This window comes from Nematolebias whitei, chromosome 10, assembly GCF_014905685.2.
Source record: "Nematolebias whitei isolate Nwh7 chromosome 10, NemWhi1, whole genome shotgun sequence".
Classification (NCBI taxonomy): domain Eukaryota; kingdom Metazoa; phylum Chordata; class Actinopteri; order Cyprinodontiformes; family Rivulidae; genus Nematolebias; species Nematolebias whitei.
Genome location: NC_056507.1, coordinates 5,040,364 through 5,066,569, shown reverse-complemented (window position 1 = coordinate 5,066,569; position 26,206 = coordinate 5,040,364). Strand labels below are relative to the sequence as shown.

At 41.7% G+C, this 26,206-nt stretch overlaps 1 protein-coding gene across 1 annotated transcript in view; it reads right to left on the bottom strand.

Annotated features, from left to right (window-relative positions):
• The window catches only part of LOC119416085 (unconventional myosin-IXAa), a 128,130-nt gene that overhangs the window by 3,853 nt on the left and 98,071 nt on the right, over positions 1-26,206 (bottom strand). Inside the window, exons 20-39 of the mRNA XM_037683262.1 lie at positions 26,055-26,165; positions 24,853-24,975; positions 24,585-24,734; positions 22,040-22,344; positions 19,341-20,504; positions 19,057-19,147; positions 18,639-18,842; positions 14,351-14,448; positions 14,183-14,271; positions 13,415-13,623; positions 13,160-13,276; positions 12,881-13,069; positions 12,643-12,690; positions 9,392-9,503; positions 8,738-8,799; positions 6,650-6,842; positions 5,367-5,495; positions 5,157-5,262; positions 4,809-4,940; positions 3,307-3,430 (exon numbers count right to left, since the gene is read on the bottom strand). Of these exons, the coding sequence (XP_037539190.1) occupies positions 3,307-3,430; positions 4,809-4,940; positions 5,157-5,262; positions 5,367-5,495; positions 6,650-6,842; positions 8,738-8,799; positions 9,392-9,503; positions 12,643-12,690; positions 12,881-13,069; positions 13,160-13,276; positions 13,415-13,623; positions 14,183-14,271; positions 14,351-14,448; positions 18,639-18,842; positions 19,057-19,147; positions 19,341-20,504; positions 22,040-22,344; positions 24,585-24,734; positions 24,853-24,975; positions 26,055-26,165 (3,756 nt within the window). The remainder of the gene's footprint in view (positions 1-3,306; positions 3,431-4,808; positions 4,941-5,156; positions 5,263-5,366; positions 5,496-6,649; positions 6,843-8,737; positions 8,800-9,391; positions 9,504-12,642; positions 12,691-12,880; positions 13,070-13,159; positions 13,277-13,414; positions 13,624-14,182; positions 14,272-14,350; positions 14,449-18,638; positions 18,843-19,056; positions 19,148-19,340; positions 20,505-22,039; positions 22,345-24,584; positions 24,735-24,852; positions 24,976-26,054; positions 26,166-26,206) is intronic.

Below are 26,206 nucleotides of genomic sequence, written 5' to 3'. Positions count from 1 at the left end.
ACACACACACACACACACACACACACACACACACACACACACACACACACACACACACACACACACACACACACACACACACAGAGTGAAGAAGTGTATCTGTGCAGACTCAGCTGTGACCACATGATGCTACGCAGGTACCAGGCCTGTCACAATAACACAATTTGCTGGGCGATTAATTGTGTCAAAAATTATTGCGATAAACGATAATATTGTTTGAAATTTGACAATAATTAGTCAAATTAGTTAGAGATCGGCCTGTTAGCTTAGCTTCTCAGCTTAGCTGCTTTTAGCGATCCAAAAACGTGATTTTGGACGATGCAAACTGATTTTAAAGAGAAAGGGAGGGGTCAGTGAACAGCACCGGAGTTGAGCCTTTTGTCATCCAGCGTCTTCAGTGGAACGAGAGAGATGATAAAGCCGATAAATGAAAATGAGTTCGATAATTTTCATTTATCATGCGATTAATTGATCTATTGTTTATCACGACAGACCTATACATCACTGCTAAAGACAGGATGAGGTTTGCTCGATGTCACTACACACAATCATCATCAAAACACACACGTATGTAATACCTTCAATGAAGCTGTGTTAGGCTGCACGTTAACACGCCATGAAGCAGAAACAGGAAGTGGAGTGATCAGTGAGCGACGGACTGATGCACTCTGCATGAACACAAACAGCTACACAGAAAATGGCTGCTGGCTTAACGTCACGGTGGTGTTCTTAAACTGGAGCGATCAGTTCCTGGTAGTTAGGGCTTGGATTTAGAAAGAAACACTAAAAACAATATAAAGTGTCCTAATGTGTCAGCTAACAGGTGTTACGTCATAAAATAGCTGTGCGAGTGTGAAATGTAAAAACGAGGAGTTAAACGTTTGTAGAATCGTTGGTGCCTGAAGCACTAAGATCTTTAGGTAGACTGTAAATGACGGCAGTCTGTTAGCTCGTCGTTCCCGTCAGAAGAACCCCCCCTCAAAGATCAACAGGTAACAGGTGAGTAGGTCACACCTCTCCTCATGTCCAAAGATCGAACTGCTTCTTTAACACAATAAATTCAAATGTTTTCAGCTCCATATATGTTTGAGATCAACGTTAAATTTTTTTTTTTTGTCTTTTCTTGCAGTGGCTCGTTTATTTGATTTTAAAAAGACAAACGCATGTAACGGTCATTTAATTTAAGATTATTGCATGTTTTTTTTCCACATTTGTGCTTAAAAATTTGATTTATAGGAAACACTTTGTCAGCCAAAGCCCAATTATTTCACATCAATAACTAAATGTTTTTATAGTTATAACTCCAAATTAAGAAAACAGTCAAATGACAATTAATACAGTCCTATTCAAATGAATCACTTCATGGTATTTCTTAAAAGTGAGGCATGTAATCTGATGATCCGACTGAACACTGTTGGATTTTATACCTGGATTATTGAGCATGAACTTTGGTGCTGATGTAGAACAGTTTGGTAATTAATGATAATTAGTTTGACTGTGCGCAGGTTGGAATAATGACACGGCTAACCATCTTTGACCTGCAGTAAAGACCCTGTTGAGTAAACGGGAACAAAACGACTCAAACAGACAGACACCTAACAGTTTACACACAGACACGGTGAGAGCGATACAGACAGCATGGATCCAAGATGGACAGGACAGGACCGGTGGCGGGCGGTCACAACCAAGTGAAGGGGGCATACGTACCGGGGTGGCCGTGCGGGATATGCTCATAAACCTAACAGCAATTAGTACAGGTTTCTGGAAGGAGGGGGGGCGGGAGTAGGAAGGAAGGACAGATCAGGGTTAGGGATTGGAAGGTACGGTAGTCACGGAGGAAATGATTCGGTTATTTGCAGGTAAGAAGATGTTTGTAAAGGTTTAGGCTAAACTGAGATTAAGTCGGTGAAGCTGAAAGAAAAACTTCAGTTCAGTATTTATATCTCGCATCCAGCAGCAGATTAGAACAAATCTAACGTGGAAAGTTTGGATCTTTGAAATTCAAAAGGTTCTGAAACAACTTAAAACCATTCTTCAGCTGCGGCTCTAAGGCAGGGGTGTCCAGACTTTTTCATACGTGGGCCAAAAGCCCAGTTTCTTCAGATCCGCTGCGAGACTGACCTTCACAAGAGATCCTTCCTGCCTACAGCCATCAGCATCTATAACATCTCTTAATGAAACGAGGATAACGAGTTATAACATTTAATTTCCCCTTTGGGATTAATAAAACATTTCTGAATTGGAAAGTGTTAAAACGAACAGTTCCTGCTGACCACAAAAAAGCGAGTTTAAATAAAAAATTTTAAAAGCAACTTTTTTTTTTTTTTTTAACTTTCAAAAATGTGAACAATATTTTAGAAAAAGGACAAACGTTTACCAATTTTGGTGGATAAGTAGTTCTAAATTGTAGATCCAAAACATTTAAAGGCAATATATCGGTTATCCATTGCTGGTATCGGTGATGAGACAAATTTTCATATCGGCCGGGCTCTAGAAAACACTCACACCTGGCTGTTCGGCTGTTACTTTATACACAGGTGGCTTAACGCTTTATTTGACACCAGCGAGCATTTCAAGGGCCCAGATTATGACCCTTTTGGCTTTCCATACATCCACATTTCCCCCTCCTCTGTTGCTGTGGATTAGTGGAAAACCTTTCAGCCTTAAACAGGCGGGTGCTGAGTTTCATCTGAACCAGCTGTGCTTTGGTGCAAAGTGCTTTAGACTATTTTCCTCCACTGCTTTTTGATTACAGCTGTGAGCCACAGTTTGTTCATCGACTGCACGCAGCTGCCCCCGATGTCTGTACCGTGACGATTCGGTATAAATACATGTACCGTTACACCCCTACTGTACAGTGTTATACATTTTATTACTGAAAGACCCGATCTGCAGCCTTACAAGTTATTTGGACAGTTTTCTCCTATTGATTCAGTCATCCTTAAAGAGTGCTAAAAACATTTTTATTTATTAATAGAAATGAGCAGTATTAGTTTTTGTGTCGTCTCCATAATGAGGTTTTTTTCATTGCAGGGAGTTTTTCTACATCCTCAGCTCTTTAGGTACGTTAGGAACACAACAAAACCTACATAAAATGTGAAGTGTTAAAAGTTTAAAGCCAGCCAGCGAAACCTGTGGACGAACAATGTGAGAAACACGCAGGAACGATCAGCCATGGCTGCGCCATCAGCTGCTCACTGAACAGAACGTCGTCTCCGACGAGCCGAAGGAAACGAGCCAGGAAGGAAACAGCTCCACTGAATAACACGACATGAAGACGGCTTGATGACGTGAGTGTGGTCTCACCATGGACCTCCTGATGTGGGTCAGTCTGCTCTTGGCTTTGCTCTCTGCAAACTCCAGACTGCTGATGTCCTTCAGACGAGCTTTGTACTTGCTCAGCTGCTCGTTGATGATCAGCTCCACACACCTGCAGACGACAGGTGAAGTCCGGTCAGAAGCCATTGAGCTACAAGTCTGAAACAAGCGGTACGACGAGGTCTCTCGTCGCTGAGGGAGTTGATTAGTGCATGTTTGTAGTTTTTGAGATGAGTGTTTTTCTAGGCTGCAGTTGAACAGGGAATGAAAGGAAACCTTAATGTTTTTAGATGATGATATTCAAGTGGGTAGGAGTTAGTGGATCCTGGTGAGTGGAGGGAGCAATTTTATCCACTGACAGGCGCAACGGTAGAGCCGGAGGGTGGCCAATGGTGGCCGTGGCCACCATAGATAGATTTTCAGCCACCCCAGGGCCCCCCCATCATTTGAAGAAGCTATACTTTTAGGCATAATAAAAACTAGAAAGCACAATTTCCTTGAATCTTGGATGTTGACATGGCAGCCCAGACAGTGACCTCTCTTCTGCCTAGATGCAGCCAAATGGAAGTCGTTGCTTATTTTTGACCCAATCATTTGTGGAAAATATGTTTAAGCAAAAATAAAAACCAAACATTTTTAGCATTTAGTAATGCCAAAACGAGTCGTAACAAGAGGATTTGTATTTTCTGCGAAAATGCAGTGTGAATGCTTATTGCTGAAAAAACTTGCTGAAAACAGCTGAAATTAGCTTAAAAAAACATGCTGAAATGGAAGAACAAACCTAAACTAGGAAAAGAACAAACACATATTTGATGAATTAGGTTGAAAGAAGCAGAAAAGAGCAAAAAAAAAGTGGAAATTATCTGAAAAAGCAGAAATGAGCAATTAAAAGAGCTGAAGCGTAGCTAAAAATAACAGAAATAAGCTTAAATTTAATAGAAGAAAGTGGAGAGAGCACATTTTTTGCTGAATTTGGCTGAAAAAAGTTTAAATGCGCGCCAAAAATGTGGAGTTAGCTGAAGATGCTAAAATTAGCCTAAAACAGCTAAATAGTAGCTGAAATAGAAGAAAAAGCTGAAACTAGCAGAAATAAGCTGAAAGTAGCATAACAAGTTGAAATTAGCAGAAAGAAGTTTGAAGAAGCACAAAATGTTGTAGTTAGCAGAACAAAATGTGAAAGGAGCACAAAACAGCTGAAATGAGCTAAAACAAATGTGCACAAGAAAAGTAAAAGAAGCTGAACTGAAACAAAATGTGAAAGGAGCAGTAAAAGGTGCTTAATAAGCATTCACACGATTATGGTCTTACAGCGAGTGAAGAGAAATCTTGATTCTTAAAGCTAGAATACATGATCAGAACTTTAAACAGGATTTCTTAATAAAAAATGTTTATAAGCAAAAAGAACTGCTTAAAATTCTACACAAACGATGTCAACCTTACACAGCATGCATTGTAAAGCTATAAGGGGCGTGTTGGGTCACTGGACGTACGCTGTGGTTTTGCTGATGTCCTGGACGCTCTGCAGCGGGTCGATGGTGTCCGGACACCGCAGGACGCACGGCGCGAACACGATAGCGAGGGCGTTGGCAGACATCCTGTTCGTCTCCTCCTGCAGGGTGATTCTGCAACGTATCGCATGAAAATCCTTTTTTTATCCTAAAGCTGGCTCTTACAAATGTCCACAAACAGCGCGGATATGAATGCACCTGATTTAGACCACAAGCTTTTGATGACATGCAGACATGAAGCTCAGAGGACCCAAACAGCTTTCGGCTTTTAAAATCCCAATTTAATTAGAAGGCTTTTTGTCTAAATCTGATCTTTATCGCATCACTGACCTGACCAGATGGAAGATGAGGCGCTCCAATGTGCTGAGGTGTGTCCTGCTGAGCTGGTCGATCACCGAGTACACCCCTAGAATCATCTCCCGCTGGTCCGGCTGGCCTGAACACAGAAAACACACACACAGCATCAGACCACAGGCTTCAGGTCGGTGGATGATCAGAAGCTGCCGAGCACCAGTAGAAGCATGAATCAAAGCTGCTCACCCATGGCTCTAAGAAACTCCTCGTACAGTTCAAAGGTCATGAGCGGGCTGGGCAAGTCCCGGAGCCACTGTTTGAGCACGCTGGCAATGACGTGGATGTTGTAGTCGTCCAGATTGACACTGCTCACATCTACAGCAGAAGAACACGTTCACATCAAGTAACTCGGTTTCCTTTTCTCTAGACTGAAGTCAAAACAGTGACGGGGTGGACGGCTGTGGAGTTTTGTTCCAACATTAGATCATTTTGGACTTTAAACCCTGAATGAATCCATAGTCTGGCAAGAATGTGTTGAAATAGATTCTGGTTACATTTAGACTGAAGGATTAAATACGTGAGTAAATATTTTCAAAAGGTCGGACCGACAACATCAAAAAATATGGGTGGGATAGGTGAAACACCCACACCTGCCTCCACCCTCATTTGTCCCATTCTGGGCCCGTAACCCCCACCATCTGCTCCCTGGGCACCCTAGATGGCAGCTCTGCTCCACACAGAGGGCTGTGGTAGCTCAGTGTCTGGTTGTGTCAGGAAGGACGTCTATTGTAAAAACAATTTCCAAGTCTTCGTGTGACTTCACTGTGGTGACCCCTAACGCAGGGAGCAGCACGAAAGAACAACTATACATATAAAATATTATATTATATATTTTATATATAATGGGAACGTTGGTTTGGAACGTCATACTAATGTGATACTAGCAATCACAGCATTGTAAGAGGGGGACAGTTGGACACGGAGGCTCCGCCCCTGTTTAATGATGGACGGTTTCTTTACACAAAGATGGCCTCCTTTCCTTCACTCCTCTCTCAAACCATCGTTCCTCTCTGTCCAGGATGTGAACATCTTCATCCCTGAAAGAGTGACCTCTGGCCTGGAGACGAGTGCAAACTGCAGAGTCCTGGCATCATTCAGCCCTCTGTGAACAGCAAGCGGCCATCAGGGCACTAGTGATCGGTCGTTTGATGGTCCTCCTCCATCATGTGAACAACTAGTTCTGGATGTCAACAACAAACTGGTTGATCCACCATGAGAAGGTGATATTTATAAGACTGAGTTTGTTGCAGCTTCTCAGACTGAAGAAGTCCTTTGGATAAAAGACAAAACATTAACAGATTTTTTTTTATTTAAATTAATTATTTTTTATTTATTTTTGAACCCATCCAGAGGACCTGACTTCACTTTGTTAGATTTTTCTGCCTGGATTATTGAGCAGCATCAGGATAAGTTCTTAAAAAATACAACATGTGTATATTTTATGACTGCTGGCTCTGCTTCAGTCTCACCTGTGTCCAGCCCCTGTCGGAGTTCTTTGATCTTATTGGTGGAGCCCGACTTCCTGTAGATCCCCTCCGTGTAGAGGCCGTGCATCTCGATGTAGTTGATGAGCTTCTCCACCAGCTGAGGTACAGTTCGCTCCTCACTGGTCAGACGAGACAACTCCACGCCGAACTGTCGAGACGACAGCTCCGGGTCATACTGAAAACAGAAACACAACGCGTTCATGTGGATTTTATGGACAACGGTGATGCTAACAGCAGCAATACGGCTTTGAACATGTCCACTTTTACATTAAGCCCAAAACAAATTACTTCACCCTCAATTTCCATCTATTAAAAAACTTTTAATACACAAAACTACAGCATCCACAACAAACGGTTTACACAAACGCACGTTTGATAAACATGCTCACATGTTTAGCAAAGGATGACGACCTGGAAAAACTTACAGGTCGTCATTTTCCAAAGTGTAAAGAACTAAATCAGTTCCTTGTTGGTTACTGGATCGGAGTGGTTATGATCAGTTTAAGGACTGGAAACACAAACGGATCAGAAAAAAACAAAACTACTGCTGAAAATCTCTATCTAAAAACTATCTCTGTGACCTGTCTGAAACTAAGAGGCTTCCTGAAATGTAGATGTGATCAATAAAAAACAAAAACAAAACAATAAAAAATCTTGACGCTCCAAAAAAAATCAATGCTGGGGAAATCCCATCATGTAAGCCCAGACAGGAAGGAGCCTCTTCAACGAGGTTTCACACAAAACAAAAATAAAACTCTGTTACTTTTAAGTTTCATTCAATTCAGAAGTGACTTTCAGGGTAAAAAACCTTTGAAACTGAAAAGTACAAGCTCTCCAGTGTTCCTTCGCCTGCGCTAGCTGAGTGAAGTGAGCGTGCACGGGAGGACTCGCTGTTGCAGTTCTTTGAAATTTAACAAGATTAACTCTTAAAAACAATTAATTGTTTGCTCGACATTATAGCAAAGGTCTGTCTCAGTTTAACTTTTCCTTAATAAATTCACTAATGGTCAAAACAGCTTCATTTCACCATCCATGGATGGATGGATCGTAGCCGGAGCCGCTATCTCTCCAGCGTTCCTCCACCTGCTGAGTGAAGCTCGCTCGCTCGCACGCATGGGAGGACTCGCTGTTGCAGTTCTTCGAAATTTAAAGCGTCAGTCAAAAACTGCGTTATGAATATGGAAAAAAAACAACACGCATATAAGTCGCTTCAGCGTGCGTGTAAGTCGCAGGACTGACAAATTTTTGCAAAAAACTGCGACTTACTGTATATGCTGGAAAATACGGTAATCTTGTGAAAGTCTTGTTAAAGTCCTCCCGTGCACGCTCTCGCGGCCACCATTTGGCAGCCAATCGATTTTTGGCACAACACCGCCCCACATTTCCAGGCTGTCAGCGGTGATGCGTAACAAACCTGACGCATAACAGATGCGACATATACGGCGAAGCGACGCATTTACAGACTTTTGTAATTTATTAGACATATTTGGACTGACGCGACTTGTAGGGTGGTGCAACGTGTACGGCGGAAAATACGGTAATGAAAGAGTTGTAGATGCACGTCCATTACTGATTTCCAGAAAGTTTCATTAAAATCAATCCAGAGGATTTTAATGATTTTAATTACATATTTTGCTAACAGACAAAGTTGACTCCAATTGGCAAAGTCCGACCCGAAGACATGACCAGAAGGACACGTTAGGGATGACTTTCAGCTACAAAAGCTTTAAGCTCCATATTTGTAAAATCAACCTAGTTAGCCGTTTGTGTGCTGGTTACATTTGATTAGCTGTAGCAGCCATCTTAAATCACATTAACACACAAAAAAAAAATCAGTTATAGATGTTCACATCTGAACAGCTTCATTAAAATCTGTCTAGGAGTTCATGAGATATTTTGCTAACAGACAGACAACAAAAAACAAACAAACATGGACAACACGAGTGCCCACTTCTTGTGGAATAGGAAATAATCACATGTCAAAAGAGATTAAAATTGAATTAAAATGTTTTTGTCCTAGTCAAGCTCCTAGAGGAATACCAGAAATCTCAGGTCCGAAACACAGCCTACCTTTTTACTGCACTTCGTCGTCATCTTGGAGCAGCACTTCCTGTGGCAGGCGAAGCGACACACTGCAGACAAACACAACGCGATCAGACCGCGCTGCGTCGCAACAAGCTTCTCCCAACCGATGCGCAGAAACCAAACCCTCTGGTAAGAGTCGAGATGAGCAGAGAGTCTGCTCTCTGAGCCACAGCAAAAAAAAAAAGCTTTCTAACTAGATAGAAGGCAGATTTATGAAGGGAGAGGGAGCTTTGATTGAATTTTGCTGACACTTAGATACACATGGAAAGTGTTTTAGTTCGGTGGGGATGAGTGTGTGGGGGGGAAGTTGGAGGGGGTGTAATGTGCTATGAGGGTGGAAATAGAAAGTACACACAGACACGAGTGGTAAATGAGTTAGGAGAACATTAGCAACATTAGCAGGTGGTGTGTTTATTTGTGTGAGATTGTTAAAAAAAAAAAAAAAAATCAGGCATCCTGTAGATTTTTACAACTTGCTTTTAGGCTGAACAGCAAAAACAAAGAAGAAAATGTTCCTGAACAAGCTTCCCCATGCATTTCTTCACAGCTTGTAATATAAATAATAAAAAACACCTGAGGTATTTGTTGTTATTCACTTTCTTAATGCATGTTTGTGTGAATCTTTGGTCAAATGCTCACATTTGCAGACGCAGGCTCGGTCCATCATCCAGATGAGGGAGGAGCAGAACTCGCAGTAAGTCGGGATGCTGTACTGAGTGGACTTAAAGATGTGACCGTTGTGTTCCTCCACCTGCAGGGGGCAGCAGAGGCACCAGGTAGCTCAATACAGGAATGAAAGTCATCTTTCTCAAACTGCACTCACTGACTAAATAACGTTACGCACCCAGACAGAGTGTAGGAAATGAGATGAAGCTGAATGTGTTAAGAGATCGCGTGTTTTCTAATGATTATATCAAATCAGGTGAAGAACTGAGTTGGCAGTATGGACACCCTGCTGGTTCCAGGTCAGAAGTGTAGGGTATTGCTTCAGACCTGAATGCAAGCAGTGATTCTGTGCAAACCAGAGTCATACATGTTACAGTACATACATACATGTTATAGTCTCTCTTACAGCAACTCAGCATACAGCTGTTGAAACAAGACCCAGCAGGCTCGTACTGGGTTGGTACTGATGCCCAAACTGATTGTGAATAATTAGTGAAAGATTGAAGAGCTGGCTGACCACAGGAGGACTTCAACATGATGTTGTCAGCCCATAAACACATGTACATTGTGTGAACAAATGTCTTGTTGAAGGCATTGTCTCAGGACAGGTAAGACAAGCAGGCGGTCGTTGATGTGGCAGTATTGTCAGGGTCCCTAAAAGACTACCAGAGGTGACCTGAAGTTACACCCTATGGTCCACACACCACGATGCAGGAATAACGTCAGTGTGTCCTTCCATCACCCTGACATCTCTGTACAAGTGGTATTGCAGAACCAAGATACATCACTGAACATGGTACGCACCGCTCATCATTCCACGTCTCTCGGTTACAGCGCCACTTTACATTTACCCACCTCTGCTCTGGAGTTGTCGTCAGCCCAGATGGTGGACCGGTAGTCTGACTGATGTCAGTTGTCGAGACATAGCGTGGGATGACATGGGACGTTATTAAAATGTCTAATACCAGTGTCCAAATGGAAGATGCAGAAACCATGAGGTTTTGTAATGTCTGGCAAGTAATTTGGTGATTCCTGCCTTGGTGTGGTCTGTCTTGAGTGACTGGAACCTTCAAGATGTGTGTGGGTTCCTTCATATACTCATTGGTTCCAACATCTGGTCACTGCAACATGTGTAGGCCCCTCGTTGGGCAACTGCACCATACCTTACCATACCTCCCCATACCATACCATTCATTCAACCTTTATTTTTGCAGGTTAGTCTCATTGAGCCTCGAGGACTCATTTACAAGAGAGACCAGTAAGAGACCATACCATACCATATCATACCATACTAGGGCTGGGCCATATCGTATCGTTCACAATAATACCGGTAAAAAAAGCTTGCCTGGGAAAAAAATTATATCATGATATGCTAATTTCATGACATAAGTACATACGTCAGTGTTTGTCCCACCCCGTGAACAGAACTGAGCGCGCCGAACTACCGAACCGAATTGCGCAACCCCACCCCATCCACTTGTCGGTACTGGCGTAACACTAATTAGCTGCGCACAGTACTAGCTAGCTACAATGCTAAAAATAAACAACACACGGCTCGGCTGCGTTTCTCCATCCAGCTCTAAACTGCGGTACAGACAGTGACAGCTCAACTGTCTCTCCCTCACCCCCCACCAGCGCAGCTCGGCTTTTTTCTCTCCCCCCACCCCACTCTAGGCTGCCGGTGCGGGCGCAGCTCGGCTGGGTCCCCCCCGCTCTAAACTGCTGGTACAAACACGCACAGGTCAGCTGTGTCTCTTGAATTCCACAGTCCATGGACCAAGAACAGAGTCAGGTGATCAAAGACAGAGCATCAGAGAAATGAATCATTCCTGCAGGAACAGAGGAAGCTGAAATATCACAAGCTTCAGGGTCAGCTGGATGCCTTGTCAACTTTAGGAACTTAAAGCTCATTTAAAGGCAACATATATACTTTGTTGTATGCTACATTTATGCTCAACAGATCTTAAGCTTCATTTTATTTAGTTATTTTGGGAAACTGCACCTGCACTTTAGTTTTTGTGGTAGATTTTGTTGATCTATATTTTGTGCAGACTTTTTCAATCTAGATAACAGAAGGATAATTTTTATTTTTATACTTTGAGACTGAATACTTTACTAAATAAAGTAATTTCAGTAAAATTAACCCGGTTGTTTTTGTTTTTATATAATACTGCAAAGCAACATCCATCCATTATCGTTTACCCGCTTCTTCCATTTTGGGTCACGGGGGTCACCGGTGCCCATGTTCAGCAATCACTGTGCGAGGGGCGAGGTACACCCTGGACAGGTCGCAAGTCCATCACAGGGACTGCAAAGCAACATGTAATTTTGTCAAATGGATAACTACGATTTATGTTTTTTTTTGTTACATCATGAAATTTATCGTTATTGTCAGAATCCTCTAAAATATCACAATATTATATTTGAACCATATTGCTCATTCCTGTACCACACCATAATGTACTGTACCATACATGCCATACCGTACCATACCATAAAATAACATACCATACCATAATGTACTGTACCATACCGTACCATACCATACCGTACCATACCATACCGTACCATACCATAAAATAACATACCATACATACCATACCATAAAATAACATACCATACATACCATACCATAATGTACTTTACCATACCGTACCATACCATATCGTACCATACGAAAAAATAACATACCATACATACCATACACATCATATATTACCATACCATAAAATAGCATGCCATACTGTATCAAATCAAACCGTACAATAACATAGTATACCATATCATACCATTAATAAAGCACTTTAAATAAAGCAACAAGGTCAAAGGGCTGAACAACAAAACAAACGAGCAGAGGGCATTGGGTAAAAAACATAAATCAAACAGAGGTTAAAAACAAAGAAGAAACAATTAGAACAACTAGATTAATAAAAGCACAACCATCTGGCCTCGTATGAACTAACCGTGCGATCCCTATCAAAGCCCATGAGGTGCTGGTACTACTGTCTGATGTGCCTGCAACGTTTGCTAACCTGCTGTTTTGACCGTCAACTGCTCTCAGGTGCTTATTTTAGATTAGAAAACTCTTACAGTTCAAATAATTTCCAAACCCATCTCTGGTCTGGTCATGTGGACCAAATCACGTACAAATCAGAACATTTCTTCTGGATGCCTAACTTTTTTGTCAGCAAGTCTATTTCATTGGTGCAAGATTTTAAACTCACAATATCAGTTTCCTTCTTCCTCGATTTCTTGCGCTCACGTTTAGGAGCCTGAAAGGAGAGAGAAACAAATAAATGACCAAGTGTATTTAGCACGTCTCTAATAAATAAATAGTGTTTTTATTTTTTGAATTATAAATTGAACATTTTCAAAATCATACATGTAAGTAATGAAGCCACAGGAGCCTCTAGATTTCCCACTTTATCTTTGAATGAATCCATCCCATTTTAACGTTCTCACCCTGCCGGTGGTTCCCTCCATGGACTTGTACTCCGTCATGAACTCATCCAGGAAGACCTTGAAGGTGTTGACCCACACCTTCACAGGCGACTCGCTCCAGTCTCTTTGCTCCAGACGCATGGTCTTCTCCAGGATGTGCTCGAACAGCGCGTACAGGTCTTTGTAACGTATACGCTTCCCATCGTCCATCTGGTGGGATCAAAAAATAAGTACATTTATTCAAACATACATTAATGAGAGATGCTTTACTTGGTTTTCAATCAAGAGTTAAGGACTCACAGCCAGGGCAGTGGAGTATGAGTTGAAGATGTTGATCCTGAACTCCTTCAGTGCCTTCTTGAAGACGACGTCCACCATGGTGTCCTTCTTGCTATCTTCAGAATCCAGGTCAGATATCTGCAGAAAATGTTCAAATTTATTACAAAATTGAAATCTGAATCAGAGCAGCGTCAACTTATAAAGGGAGATAATTAAAAACGTTAGATTTTGTGAAAGCCCCCAGATGAAATGAAACACGAGTGAGCTCAGGTCGACCTTCTTCATGAGGAAGTCGTTCATGCTGCGGTAGTCGCTGGCTGAGGTGAGGATGTGCAGCGAGTCGTTCTGCCACATGGAGGGTTCCAGAGCGATGCTGCTGATCTTCAAACTGCGCCTCCGCTGCTCCTTGTTCTCTTTGGTGTCCCGGACTCCTCCTCTACAAGAAGACACGTCCATATCTGGACTGTGTGGAGGAGACAGACTTCCTGAGAGACAAAAAAAAAAAAAGGGTAATTAACTCAGAGTTGACCAAACAAAACAAAAATGTGTTTAATTTAAAGCAAAGCGGCGTTTTTCTTGCCGAGCACCTTTATATTTTTAATTCTCTAAAACAGAGCATCGCCTGAGTTTATTGAGTTTTTTACATAAATGATCTTGAAGACAGCGGCACGGTGGCTCAGTTGGTAGAGCTGTTGCCTCTCAGCGAAAAGGTCGCTGGTTCAAATCCGAGCCCGAGACCTTTCTGGGTGGAGTTTGAATTTTCCCTCCGTGCATGGTTGGGTTTCTTCCCACAGACCAAAAACATGCATGTTAGGCTGGTTGGTAACTCTAAATTGTGAGTGAGAGAGTGAATGGTTGTCTCATTTGTCTCTATGTGTCCCTGTGATGGACTGGAGACCTGTCCAGGGTGTCCCCTGCCTCTCGTACAGTGATGGCTGGATGTGGGCACCAGTGACCCAAAAAAGAAGAAGCGAGTAAAGATAATGGATGGACGTATCTTGAAGACTTTTCACGTTACTCCTCGTTTCTTGTGCACCTCCTCACCTTCACTCCTGCTGGCCTGTTTTTCTCTTGACAGTTTTTTCTCGCTGTGTCTCGTCTTACTCCAGAATCGCATCTTTCCTCTCATCCTGCTTTAAAAAAAAATAAAATTACTGCAGAAAGTGATGTAACTTTTACCGTGATATAATCGGAGATGTTCAGGGGGTCTACCTTCCGTCCTGACTAGAGGTTTTCCTGAGGACTTCTACCTTGCCCAGGTCCCCAGACGACATGGTCTTGTGAATCTTCTTCTGGTCTTTATGAGACGACTGCAGAGCAGAGGAGAGGAGAGTGATGAAGAGCACACAGCTTGCATCTGACAGATGAGATTTGTCCAGGATGTGGACTAAGTTTACTGAGACTCTTCAGGAGCACAACTTCCTGTTTCAACACAGACTGGTTCCTCTACAAAGACAACTGAGGAGCATCTGCTCAAAAACACCAGACAGAGAGCAGAAACTCATGAGTTACAGTGTTACAGAAGATGAAGGAAGTAACTAACAACACAAACATTAAATCCCAAGTCTTATGGTGAACTATGCAAATATTGAGTTTAACGGACAAACTTTAAGCTTTGATTCTGTTAGGACAGAAGACGTTGTTGAGGAGGTACTTTGCTCCAGGTTTCATTCATTTCAGCATGCAGAGGTGGTTGGCATGCAGTGCAACACGTGCTGACGTCCACATGAGAGGACAACGTCTATAACTACGACCTCTTAAACCAAGCAGGAGTCACTGCTGTGAAGAAAAAAGCTCTCCGACATCGAGTCTTTTCAGTTTTCCTTCAACTTCACCGTCACACTATGTTTTGTTTTCTGTATCGGTCAAAAAAGGCAAGAAGTTATTTTGCTGAGGATTATAGCAACTAATGGTGTGAACGTTTATGAAGCATTCACACCATTATGATCCATTTTTCTTCTGCACACGTTTCAGCATCTTTCTTGTTCCACAATTTTTGTGTTAGGTCAACAAATCATAAATCAAAACGTTGAGCTCTTTCAGGACAAAAACATTTTTCAGCTATTTTCATCTAATTTCAGCTGTTTTCTGCTTCTTTAACTTCTTTCTGGCAATTTCAGCTCATTACGCTCCTTTCAGCTTATTTCTGCAAGTTTTGGCATTTTCTGTTATTTCAGCTACTATTTTGCTGTTTTTATGCTAATTTTAGCTTTTTCAATTAATTCCACATTTTTTGCACTAATTTCAAAGTTTTTCTGCCTAATTCAGCAAAAAATGTGCTCTCTCCACTTCCTTTTGGTAATTTAAGATAAGATAGAACTTTATTGATCCTGGAGGAAATTGTGCTCTGAAATTTAAACTTCTTTCTGCCTTTTTTTTTAGCTTCTTTTCAGCTGTTTTTTGTTAATTTAAGCTTTTTTCAGATAATTTCCACTTTTTTGTGCAGTTCTTTTTCTTCCAGCTTAATATGGTAAAAATGTGCTCTCTCCACTTCCTTCAGATTATTTAAGCCTGTTTTGCCTTTTCAGCTAACTTTTTTGCATTTATTAGCTAATTGCGGCTGTTTGCAGATAAATTTAAAAAAATTGAGGTAATTTCTGCTACTTTCAGCCCAATTAACTTCTTTCTACTAATTTCAGTTTGCTATGCTCCTTCAGCATATTTCTGCTAGTTTCAACTTTTTCTGTTATTTCAGTTACCATTTAGCTGTTTTCATGATAATTTTTGCTTTTTCAGCTAATTCCACTTTTTTTTTTAGCTCATTTCATCTCCTATTTCCTTCTGGTAGTTTAAGCTTCTTTCTGCCTTTTCAATTACTTTTCAGTTATTTTTAGGTAATTTCAGCTTTTTAGCTAATTTCCTAATTTTTGGGCTTGTTTCTGCTTATTTAAAACTAATTCAACAAATATGTATTCTTTGCTTTATTCTGCTAACTTGGGCTTGTTTTTCCATTTCAGCTATATTTCAGCATGTTTTGAGCTAATTTCAGCTGTTTTTCCAGCAAGTTCTTCAGCAATAAGCATTCACACTGCATTTTAACAAGAAATGCAATTTCTCTTGTTAATTTAAGGCTTGCTGTAATATTTGCATGTAGTAAATTACATGTACAGGTAATTTACAACAGTAATAAATATGTTTAGCTTACCCAACAAAATGTTTGCACTTTGCAAATAACTTTAAGTGTACTTATATATATATATATATATTTAGAAGAAGTGATTAGATTTATTTTCTAAAAACATGGATACTTTTTAAAAATTGTTTAAAATGATTAGAAACTTAATTTATGATGTGTCATGCTAAACACCAGAGAACATAATTTAAAGCAACCTTAAACTTTAACAACTGCTGGTGCCTTTTACAAATTGTTGCTCTTTTCCATTTTACGGTCTGGGCTATTAAAATGGTAAAAATAAAACGAACAGAAAACTGAGATAAATAATTTCCCAACATAGAACATGCCAAGTTGAAGGAAACCAGGTGATTAAACTCCCAAATGTTGGTGATCTCCTTAAAAAAAGTATCAGAGGTGAGATGAGTCTGCAGCTGTGCAGCCACCAAAGCAACGTGCAGAACCATGAACCGTCTGTGTGCATGGTCTTCAAGTGACAGTTCAGATCTTTTAAAGTGAGGTTCTGAGGGAAGGTTAGGAGCAGCTAATATCTTACCTGTTGTGGATAGCTCTTTGAACAACCTCAGTTGTGGAAAGTGTATTGCTACCATAATAAAACAACTTCAATCTATAAAATGTTCCAGCACAAAGGGCCCCATGCTGCACTAGAAGTGCTACAGCCAGTTGCTACTGCTATTTGCACATCCAAAAAACAGGTCTGTGTAAATAACTGCATAATGACAAATTTCACATACTGGTATTTCAGACACACCGCTTAACTGCTTTATTTTGTATCTTTCTAACTGTATACAATTTGTTTAAGTAAAATAATTTACCTCTCATCCATCCTCTCTCTGTTCTGATGTTCCACAAGGTTCTATCCTTGGCCCTCTCCTTTTAATCATCTACCTCCTTTTGTTTGGCAACATCTTCCGAAAACAAAGTCCAATTCCACGGTTACGGAGATGACACTCGGCTCTATCGGTCCACTAGCCCCACCTCCACCCTCCCACCCCCCCACTCTCTGACTGTCTACATGAAATCAGATACTGGTTCACCAGCAACTTCCTCAAACTGAACAGTAACAAAACAGAACTTCTTCTCATTGGCACTAAATCCATCCTTGCAAAAACCAGCAACTTTTCCATTCTCACAGACAACACCTCAGTTTCCTCCTCCACCCCAGATTAAGAGTCTGGGTGTCATCCTAGACAACCCTTTGCTGTTACTGTAATATCACTCGTTTACCTGACTTTCACATCCGTAACATCGCCTGCCTCCGTTCATCCCTCTCACCCAGCAGTACTGCCATTATGGTTCACTGGCCACATCCCACCTAGATTACTGTAAGTCCCTTCTTTTTGGTTTACCCACAAAATCCATCCATAAACTCAAACTGGTCCAAATCTCTGCTGCTTGCATCAGCTCCAGAACCCCTTCCACCAGTCATACAACTCGTGTCCTGTATCATCTTCACTGGCTCCCAGTCAAATATAGCATTTCATACAAAATCCTGCTTCTCACCTTAAAGCCCTGAACAATCTCACCCCTCAGTATTTCACAGAAGACCATAGCAACACACAGACTTGCACACTCAGTTTGTCCTCCTCCACCCAACCGCCTGCTCGTCTGACACTATGGGCTCAAAAGCATCCAGTCGCTCAACACCCCACCTCTGGAACTATCTCGCCATGGACATCAAAACCTCTCCATGCATCCAAACTCTTCTCTTTGAACAGACATACTCACCCTAACCTCCTTCTCGTAGTACATGTATTCATGTCATGACGTTTATGTTATTTTTATTTTTTTTGTTCTTTAGTTTTTTATACTGCATTTTACATCGGATTTTACTGTCCAGTGTCCTTGATTGTCAAGAAAGATGCTTTCCAATAAAAATGTATTATCATTATTAACTTGTCAACTATGTAAAGGTTTATAAAATAGCACAGATAGCACAAACTGCTTCAACATTTTTAAGACTAAAGTTGTTTTAACATGGCAACAAGCCTCCATTTGTTAGTTCTTCAATCTGAACAGATCTGAACTATTTCTCTACACTGAGGTTGTCCAAAGAGCCATCTACAGCAGGTAAGATAAAAACTGTTCATATGTTCTCTGCAAAACCGCAATTAAACAAATCTGAGATTTCACCAACTCTTACCAGAGCTTGAAAAGTTAATGTGTACACAATAAACATATTAGTGGAGAAACATCTCTTTTGGTTCAAAAGTACGAGTGAAACTGTGGTTAGCAGTGTTAAAAAGGTCCTCCGCCTGCTGCATGTGGCCATATCCACCAGGAAAAAAGGGTGGAGGTGGGGGAGGGACAAAGTGGACAGAAAACTCATTCAGAGGTCAAGGAACCTCCGGAGATCTGGTATTTTACCATCTCAGAGTCACTGTGACAGTCAGCCTCGAGGAGGGCTCGTGGGGGAGACAAGAAGGGGGGCAGCGTGCTGGAGTGTGCAGGGATGTAGTACTCGTCGTCGTCATCCGACTGGGTGGCGCCCTCAGAGTTACAGCGGGTGAGGAAGTCGGAGCGCGTCCGGGACATTCGAGCTTTCTTTTTGGGGCCGGGCCGGCCCACCTGCTTCCAGGTAACCACATGAACAGATCAGCTGTTTGTGAGTGCATGCTTGTGTGGACAAATTCAATGTGGGCACTAAAACTAAGGATTTAAAAAAATCTAATTTCTACAACATTCAAGTGAAGCTGGATGTGTCTTTCAGAGGAAACCAAAAAGTGCAAGTGACAAGCACGACGTAAGTGAAGAAGGTGATCCGTGTTCACGTTTGGCGTCTTACCTCTCTGTTTCTGGATCCAGCAGATTTGGAATCATCTCTGTACATGGAAAGCGAGAGAGATCTCTCCTGATTCACCAAATCCTTATCTGATCTGCAAAACACAACCACATTTAAAACGGTTGTGCAAACGGCCTCAAATTTACTTTCAAAACTAATTACCTCAAACGATCGATCTTAATATTCCACAAAAAGCCAAAGCTACAGTTCGATCTATAGTTGTTGCTGGAATGGGATGGTCAGGGGACCTACAAGTAGAACTTTCCATCTGTGCAACTCTTACTTACTTGGAGAATGGCAGCTTGCGTCTTGGTGCAGAGAACACAGAGTTGGGTGATTTCTCCACCATGTTCACAGTCACAGACTGGGCAGAGCTCTTCTTCTGGGCTTTTGGGGGTTTGGTGTCCAGCACCTGGTTGGGAACCTCCTGTGTAGGTCGGGTCTTCTTCATCTCACGCTGACTTGGCAGAACAGTGGGAACACTAGTCTTGGGCTGCAGGATGTTTTTGACTTCCTCCTTTGAGGAGCTTAGTCCTGGTGACTCTGGGCTCTGTCCATGAAGGGTTGAAGTGGGGAGCTTGGAAGACTTGTCCATCCTAAGCACATCTCTTTTTGCCTGGATAGGTTGCTCCCTGTAGGATGCTATCTCCAGGCCTCCTATAGGGGTGATTTGGGAGCTGGTTTCGCCTACTTGAGAAGCTGCTTCAAGGGTTCGAGCTGCCAGCAGCTCTCCCTCATCCACAGGACTCTCCTTCTTCATACTAATCAACACAACCACCGGCCTTAGAGACGCTGACTCCTTTCTATCTCTGTAAGATTTGCCAGGACTTTCATGTTTTGGTTTATGAATTGGACTTTGGTCAGAGGGAATATAAAATGTTGCCCTTGCTTCTTCAACCTTATTTGACAGCTCCATCATTGGCTTTTCATTATGGTTTGAATCTCTGAGGACACTCAAAGTTTGGGCTGGTTCTTGAGATTCAATCGACTGGAACCCAAATCCCCCAGAACCGTCGGTCTCCATTTCTTCCATGCTAAGCATCTCAAAACTCCCGTGGCTCTCCGGTGAACCCCGCTGGGAATGTCTGAGGTCATCATCCATATGACATGTGCTGCTGTTTGTGACCACGTCTTCTGGATGAGAACCCCCCATGCTGGTGGTGCGAACTTTGAGGAGCTCCAAGCTGAACTGAGCCTGTTCCAGTTCTCTCATGCGTCCCCGCTCTCGCTTTGATCGGTTCTTTTGACTATTCTCGTCTATGCATCGACTTCTCTCAGAGTCCTCTTCTTTCACGGTCTTGGTAGCGTCCAAATATTCTTCGGATTGCTTGATGTCAACATGATTGTCCTGTACTGATGAGGCAAAGTCCTCCAAAGCCCCAGCAGCCATCTTGGTTAATAGACTAGACTGTCTGTTGAGTCTCTCATGCTGCTCCTGTAAGTGTTTATATCTAAACAGAGTTTGGAAGAAAAAAACAAAACATCAGCAACCTTCACTTCAGTTCACACAAAACTGTAGGATAAGTCGCAAAAACCTTTTGACCACTTGGGGGCAAATGGTAAATGGACTGTACTTATATAACTCCTTTCTATCTTATCAAGACACTCAAAGCTCTTTACAACAATCTGTGCCTCATTTACCCATTCATACAGCTCTATAGTAGATCTGTACAAAGATAATTGCACAAATAGTTCTAAAGAGACTAATCAGAGCTTTATCACATTCATACACCGATGGGACACACATCGGAGGCAACGTGGGGTTCAGTGTCTTGCCCAGGGACACTTAGGCATGTGACTGCTGTTGGATTTGAACCCCCCACTCTTGCATCGGAGGACGACTGCTCTAACCTCTCAGCCAGTCGCCCAAGTAATCTCTGTACAATTTTATCACCGTAATGAACACGACTGAAATGATAAGTTTATTTCATGTCCATCCATGCAGTGATGACCCAGGCCTGTGGTCGAGGACTTCACTGAATCATGTGAGTCCACTAGACTGAGGAACAGCTTCTACCCTGAAGCTGTTAGACTCATAAATCCCTAATCAGGATTATCACTGTGGGAAAAAAATCCCTGTAATGCCACTTGATTGTTGATATGTGCTGCTGATCTCATGCTGCTGATCTCATGCTGCTGTGATCATTCATACTCATCTGCTCACACAGACTCATGTTCGTGCTGCTGTTTGGTGTATTGTTTTGCACTGTTAAGCGTTTAATGTATTTCTCGGTTCTTAGAGATCTTATTGCTGTTTTTCTTTTTACAATTGATACTTTTGTTGGATGCAACTGGGACCCTGTGTACACAATTTCGTTCCACCTCATGTACCACATGTGGTGTGAATGACAATAAATAACCTTGAACTTGAGAAGACTCTTCAGTTGCTGCTCCTGTGCTCACTAACAGTGAAGCTGCCGAGGTGGCGCATCAAAATAAATATCTAAGAACTGTTCTGGATGACAAACTGACCTTTGACCCCCACGTGATGTCACTTTGTAAGAAGGCCCACCAGAGAATGTATTTTTATCAGAAGCTCTGTGGTTTTAATGTTGATTCTACTTTTATGAGAATGTTCTATTGAGTCTCTTTTAACTTTCACCTTCATCTGGTGGTTTGGACTTTTGACATGTAAAATTAACCGGGACAAACTCTTGGGGATCGTCAAGATGTGCAGCAGAACTGCTGGCAAGGCTCTACAGAACCTCCCTGACCTACACAAGGCGAGGTCAGTGAACAAGGCCAGGCTGATTCTGGCAGATCCTGATCACCGCTCCATGGTGAGTTCAGGTTGCTGCCCAGATGTAGGACGAACAGACTGAACTCAATCACCCTGTAGCGATCAGGCTTCTCAACGAACAGAGATGACTTCTGTTATTATTTCAAGTATTTGACTCAGCTTTACTAAACATTTTAAGTGAAGTATGCAGTTACATTTTTTTAAATAAATCCCTCATCATCTCTTCACGTTCAATGTTTCTCTCACCTGAGTCGAGCCAGGTATCCTCGGCTGACCGCCTGTAGCTGTGCGACTGCGCTGCGTGCCGTGCAGAACCGGCTCCTCTCTCTGAACCCTCTCCAGGCCGTCTGGATGGTCGTAACGGCCAGAGACCTGCGGCGGTGGCAGCAGATCCTCCAGCTCCTCTGGATGATGATGGCGGAGGCTCGCCAATGCAGAAACTTCCTGCGCTCCCTGTAACCTCGCCACGCTGCCTGCAGACACACAGCCGCCGCCTCCTCTACACCCAAATCAATACTGGACTGTTTGAGGAGGCAGAATCTCCACCAGCGCTGCAAAGATGGGACAAACAGATGTGCTTAGCTAATGCAGTGACAGAAACAGACAAAAGCTAATTTACACAAGAGTGGGCAATCTGTGTTAATAATCCTGCAGTAATATATCGTTTATTTTAGGCAACAGATTCATAGAATCAGAACTTTTTGTAAGTCAAAGCATTTGTCTGCAAGTCAGGCAAATGGAGCATTTCAATGATGTAACAATAATTAGAATATATTTTTATTAGGTTTCAGGTTTTGATCTCTAGCTAGCGTATATTTTACACCTGTATGCGGCTTGTCGTATCGTCAGTCATTGTATTCTTCTGAACCCTTTCAAGCACCAGATTTTCCTCTTTTCAAACAAAGATTCATTTTATTACATTTATTTTTATTAAGAGTTGAGGGCTACTCGATTAGCTGAAGAGCTCCTGTTTGAACTGGAGATGTAATGGTACGCAAGACTCGTGTTTCAGTAGGTGCCTCGATATGAAGATAATGATTTAATACAATAAATAAATAAATAAACTAGGGAAATTGTATTTTCTGTGAAAAAGCACTGTAAATGCTTATTGCTGAAGAACTTGCTGAAAAACAGCTGAAATTAGCTAAAAGTTGCTGAAATATAGTTGAAAAGGAAGAACAAGCCTAAATTAGCAGAAGAAAGCAGAAAGAACACATACTTGCTGAATTATGTTTAAATAAGCAAAAAGAGCAGAAAAAATAGGAAATTAGCTAAAAAGCTGAAATTAGCTAAAAATAGCTGAAAAGTAGCTGAATAGGTAGAAATAAGCTTAAAATACCAGAAGGAAGTGGAAGGAGCTGAAATGAGCTAAAAAATGTGGAATTAGCTGAAAAAGCTACAATTAGCACAAAACAGCTAAATAGTAGCTGAAATAGCAGAAAAAGCTGAAACTTGCAGAAATAAGCTGAAAAAAGCATAACAAGCTGAAATTGGTAGACAGAAGTTAATTAGGCTCAAAGTTGCAGAAATTAACACAAAAAATTTGCATTTATCTGCAAACAGCTGCAGTTAGCTAAGAAATGCAAGAAAGTTAGCTGAAAAGGTAGAACAAGCTTAAATTACCATATGGAAGTGGAGAGAGCACGTTTACCATATTAAGCTGAAAGAAGAACAAATGTGGACAAAATGTGGAAATTATCTGAAAAAAAGCTGAAATTAACAAAAAAAAAAAAAACAGCTGAAAAAGAGTTTAAAAAAGCAGAAAAAAGCTTAAATTTCAGAGCACAACAATTTCCTTCAGGAACAATAAAGTTCTATCTTATCTTATCTTAAATTACCAGAAGGAAGTGGAGAGAGCACATTTTTGCTGAATTAGGCTGAAAAAAGTTGAAACTAATGCAAAAAAATGTGGAATTAGTTGAAAAAGCTAAAATTAGCATAAAAACCGCAAAATAGTAGCTGAAATAGCAGAAAATGCCAAAACTTGCAGAAATGAGCTGAAAGGAGCATAACAAGCTGAAATTAGCTAAATGAATCTGAAAGAAGCACCAAACAGCTGAAACAACAGCTGAAAGTAGCTGAAAATTGTAAATTTGCAGAAGGAAGCTGAAAGAAGCTGAAGCAGAACAGAATGTGAAAGGAGCAGTAAAAGGTTGTAAACAGATCTGAAGATTTGAATAATGTGAAATGAGCTCAATTAATTTTCTTTTAGAAAAAAAAAAAAAAAAAAAAGGCAGAAAAGGCTAAATATTTCAAAAAGCTAAAGTTGCACCTAAACCAGAAGTCCTTGCACCCTTCTCATGAACGAGCTGAACGTTTTGATTTACGATTTGTTGAAATAGAACAAAAACTGTGGAACGAGAAAGATACAGAAAAACGTACAGAGGAAAAGTGGATGGGAATAGAGTGAATGCTTCACAAGCTGTCACACATTTATTGTAAACTGCCCATAGCAACTAAATGTTGTACTGAAACCAACTATTTTAGTCAAAGAACAGAAAATCCAACGTGCTTATAGTTTATTCATTGCACAGAGTGGAATAATACCCAGACTAATAAGTAAAGTCTGCTCTGAGAGTATTTGTCCTCATCGTTTTAACCGACAGACTATATATAGAGAACTCGCTTCATTGTATATTTATGACTGAATGTTGGATTCGTTGAGACAAAGACCTTAATGGACTTTCGAGGCTCCTCTTGCAAAGTTAGGTGGATAGAAATCTGAATTTGCGATGTTCTTTCATCTGTAGAGCGGTCATGAAAAGGGACTAAGGAGCAAGATAATTCTTACCTGGATGATGCAGGCAGCTCGTCGCATGCTGACGAAGTGCCTCCGCTCCAGAACGGCTCTGAAGCGCCGCTGCAGCGTGACAATTCTCCGCAGTACTTCCTGGTGGAGGAGTGTCTGCAGACGCTGACGCTCCGCCTCCCGCAGGAACACCTGCATCACAAAGAAACGGAGCTCGAGACTGAAGTCCAACAGAAAACGTAGCTGCCAAAGAATCAAGAATGATGTTACAGCAAAAAAAAAAAAAAGGTCTGGTTTGCAGAGTACGTACCATTGTGTTGCCCACTTGATATCCTGCAGGAGGCAGGTGGATCCGTCGGAAAAACTCTCTGATACCAGACTTTGTTGAGCTTATGCCCCGTGGCACCAGCACATAGAAGTGACGCACAAAGTGCTGAAAGGAGGAGACAAAACGTTTTCAGGTGACGGTTCAAGTACAACTGTTTTGTGTGCAAAGTACAGAGAGGATGCTTTTCAATATAAATCTTTCTTTGACTGCTCCCTTCAGGGTCACACGATCTCACCCTACGGCAGCATCCTCTGCACACTAACTGCATATCCTCCACTCAACCCTTGAACTTTCTGTGTTCTCCATCTTCTGCTGCCCTCTGGCAGTTTCATATTCAGCATCCTTGGGGTCCATCAGTCACAAAAACTCTGCTCTCTGCCGTTTATTATAACTGTTGTTAGTGCAGAAAAACTTTGGACTGCAGCCGCCTGGAGTGTGCATGCGCGACTTCACACTTGGAGCATTTCACTCCTCCGTGGGGGGTGGGTTCCCCTGAAAATCTGCGCTCTGAGACCTGGATTCAGAAACCTTCAGTTTCAGAGAGAACGAGGCTGTTGTCTGTAAATGAACGAATGCTTCACGTCGTGTAAACGGGGCTTCAGACTGGCTGCACTGTCTGTCAATCAAGAGACAGATTTCATAGATGAATATATTTTTTAATGCCATGCGAGCTACCCATAATGCCTTTGTGATCAACAAGGTGATGGACGTATTGGGCACCCCTGATCTAGGTGTTTGTTAAATAAATTGAGCAGGTCTACCGACACGTCCTGAACTACCCTCGCATACCGGACTTCTTCAACGTACAACAGTTCCGCCTCTTGGCTCCTTATCTCCATATGCTTTCTGTAGATCCACAAAAACACACACTCCTTCTGACCTTCTCAGTGCTTCAAAGTCTTCCTCCGTGTGAACCACAGCTGTTAGCTGATCGTCGCCTCTCTTTTTAAAATGGCTTCAAACTCTTCCGCGTCTTTGTGGCTCATACGGTTTATCCCACAGTAGTTACTAATGATATTCTAATTAAATTGGAATATTTACATTTGGTTTATTAGTTGTCTATAATGTCTACATGAGACACAGATTTATATGAACAGCAATGAATTGAAATGGAAATAATCCGAATGAAAACAATCACTAGTACTTGAACGTTGTAGTAATGAAGTCAAAAACATGGGATTCACCTGAAATGTGTACTTGATGCTGTATCCGGACTGTCGGATCCGGACGGTTTCCAGCATCCCCGTGTACCTCAGCTGTCTGAGCACCAGACTGTCATTGAAACGGAGCGGCAGCTGAACGACACAACGAGGGAGAAAAACGGCAAACAGATCAG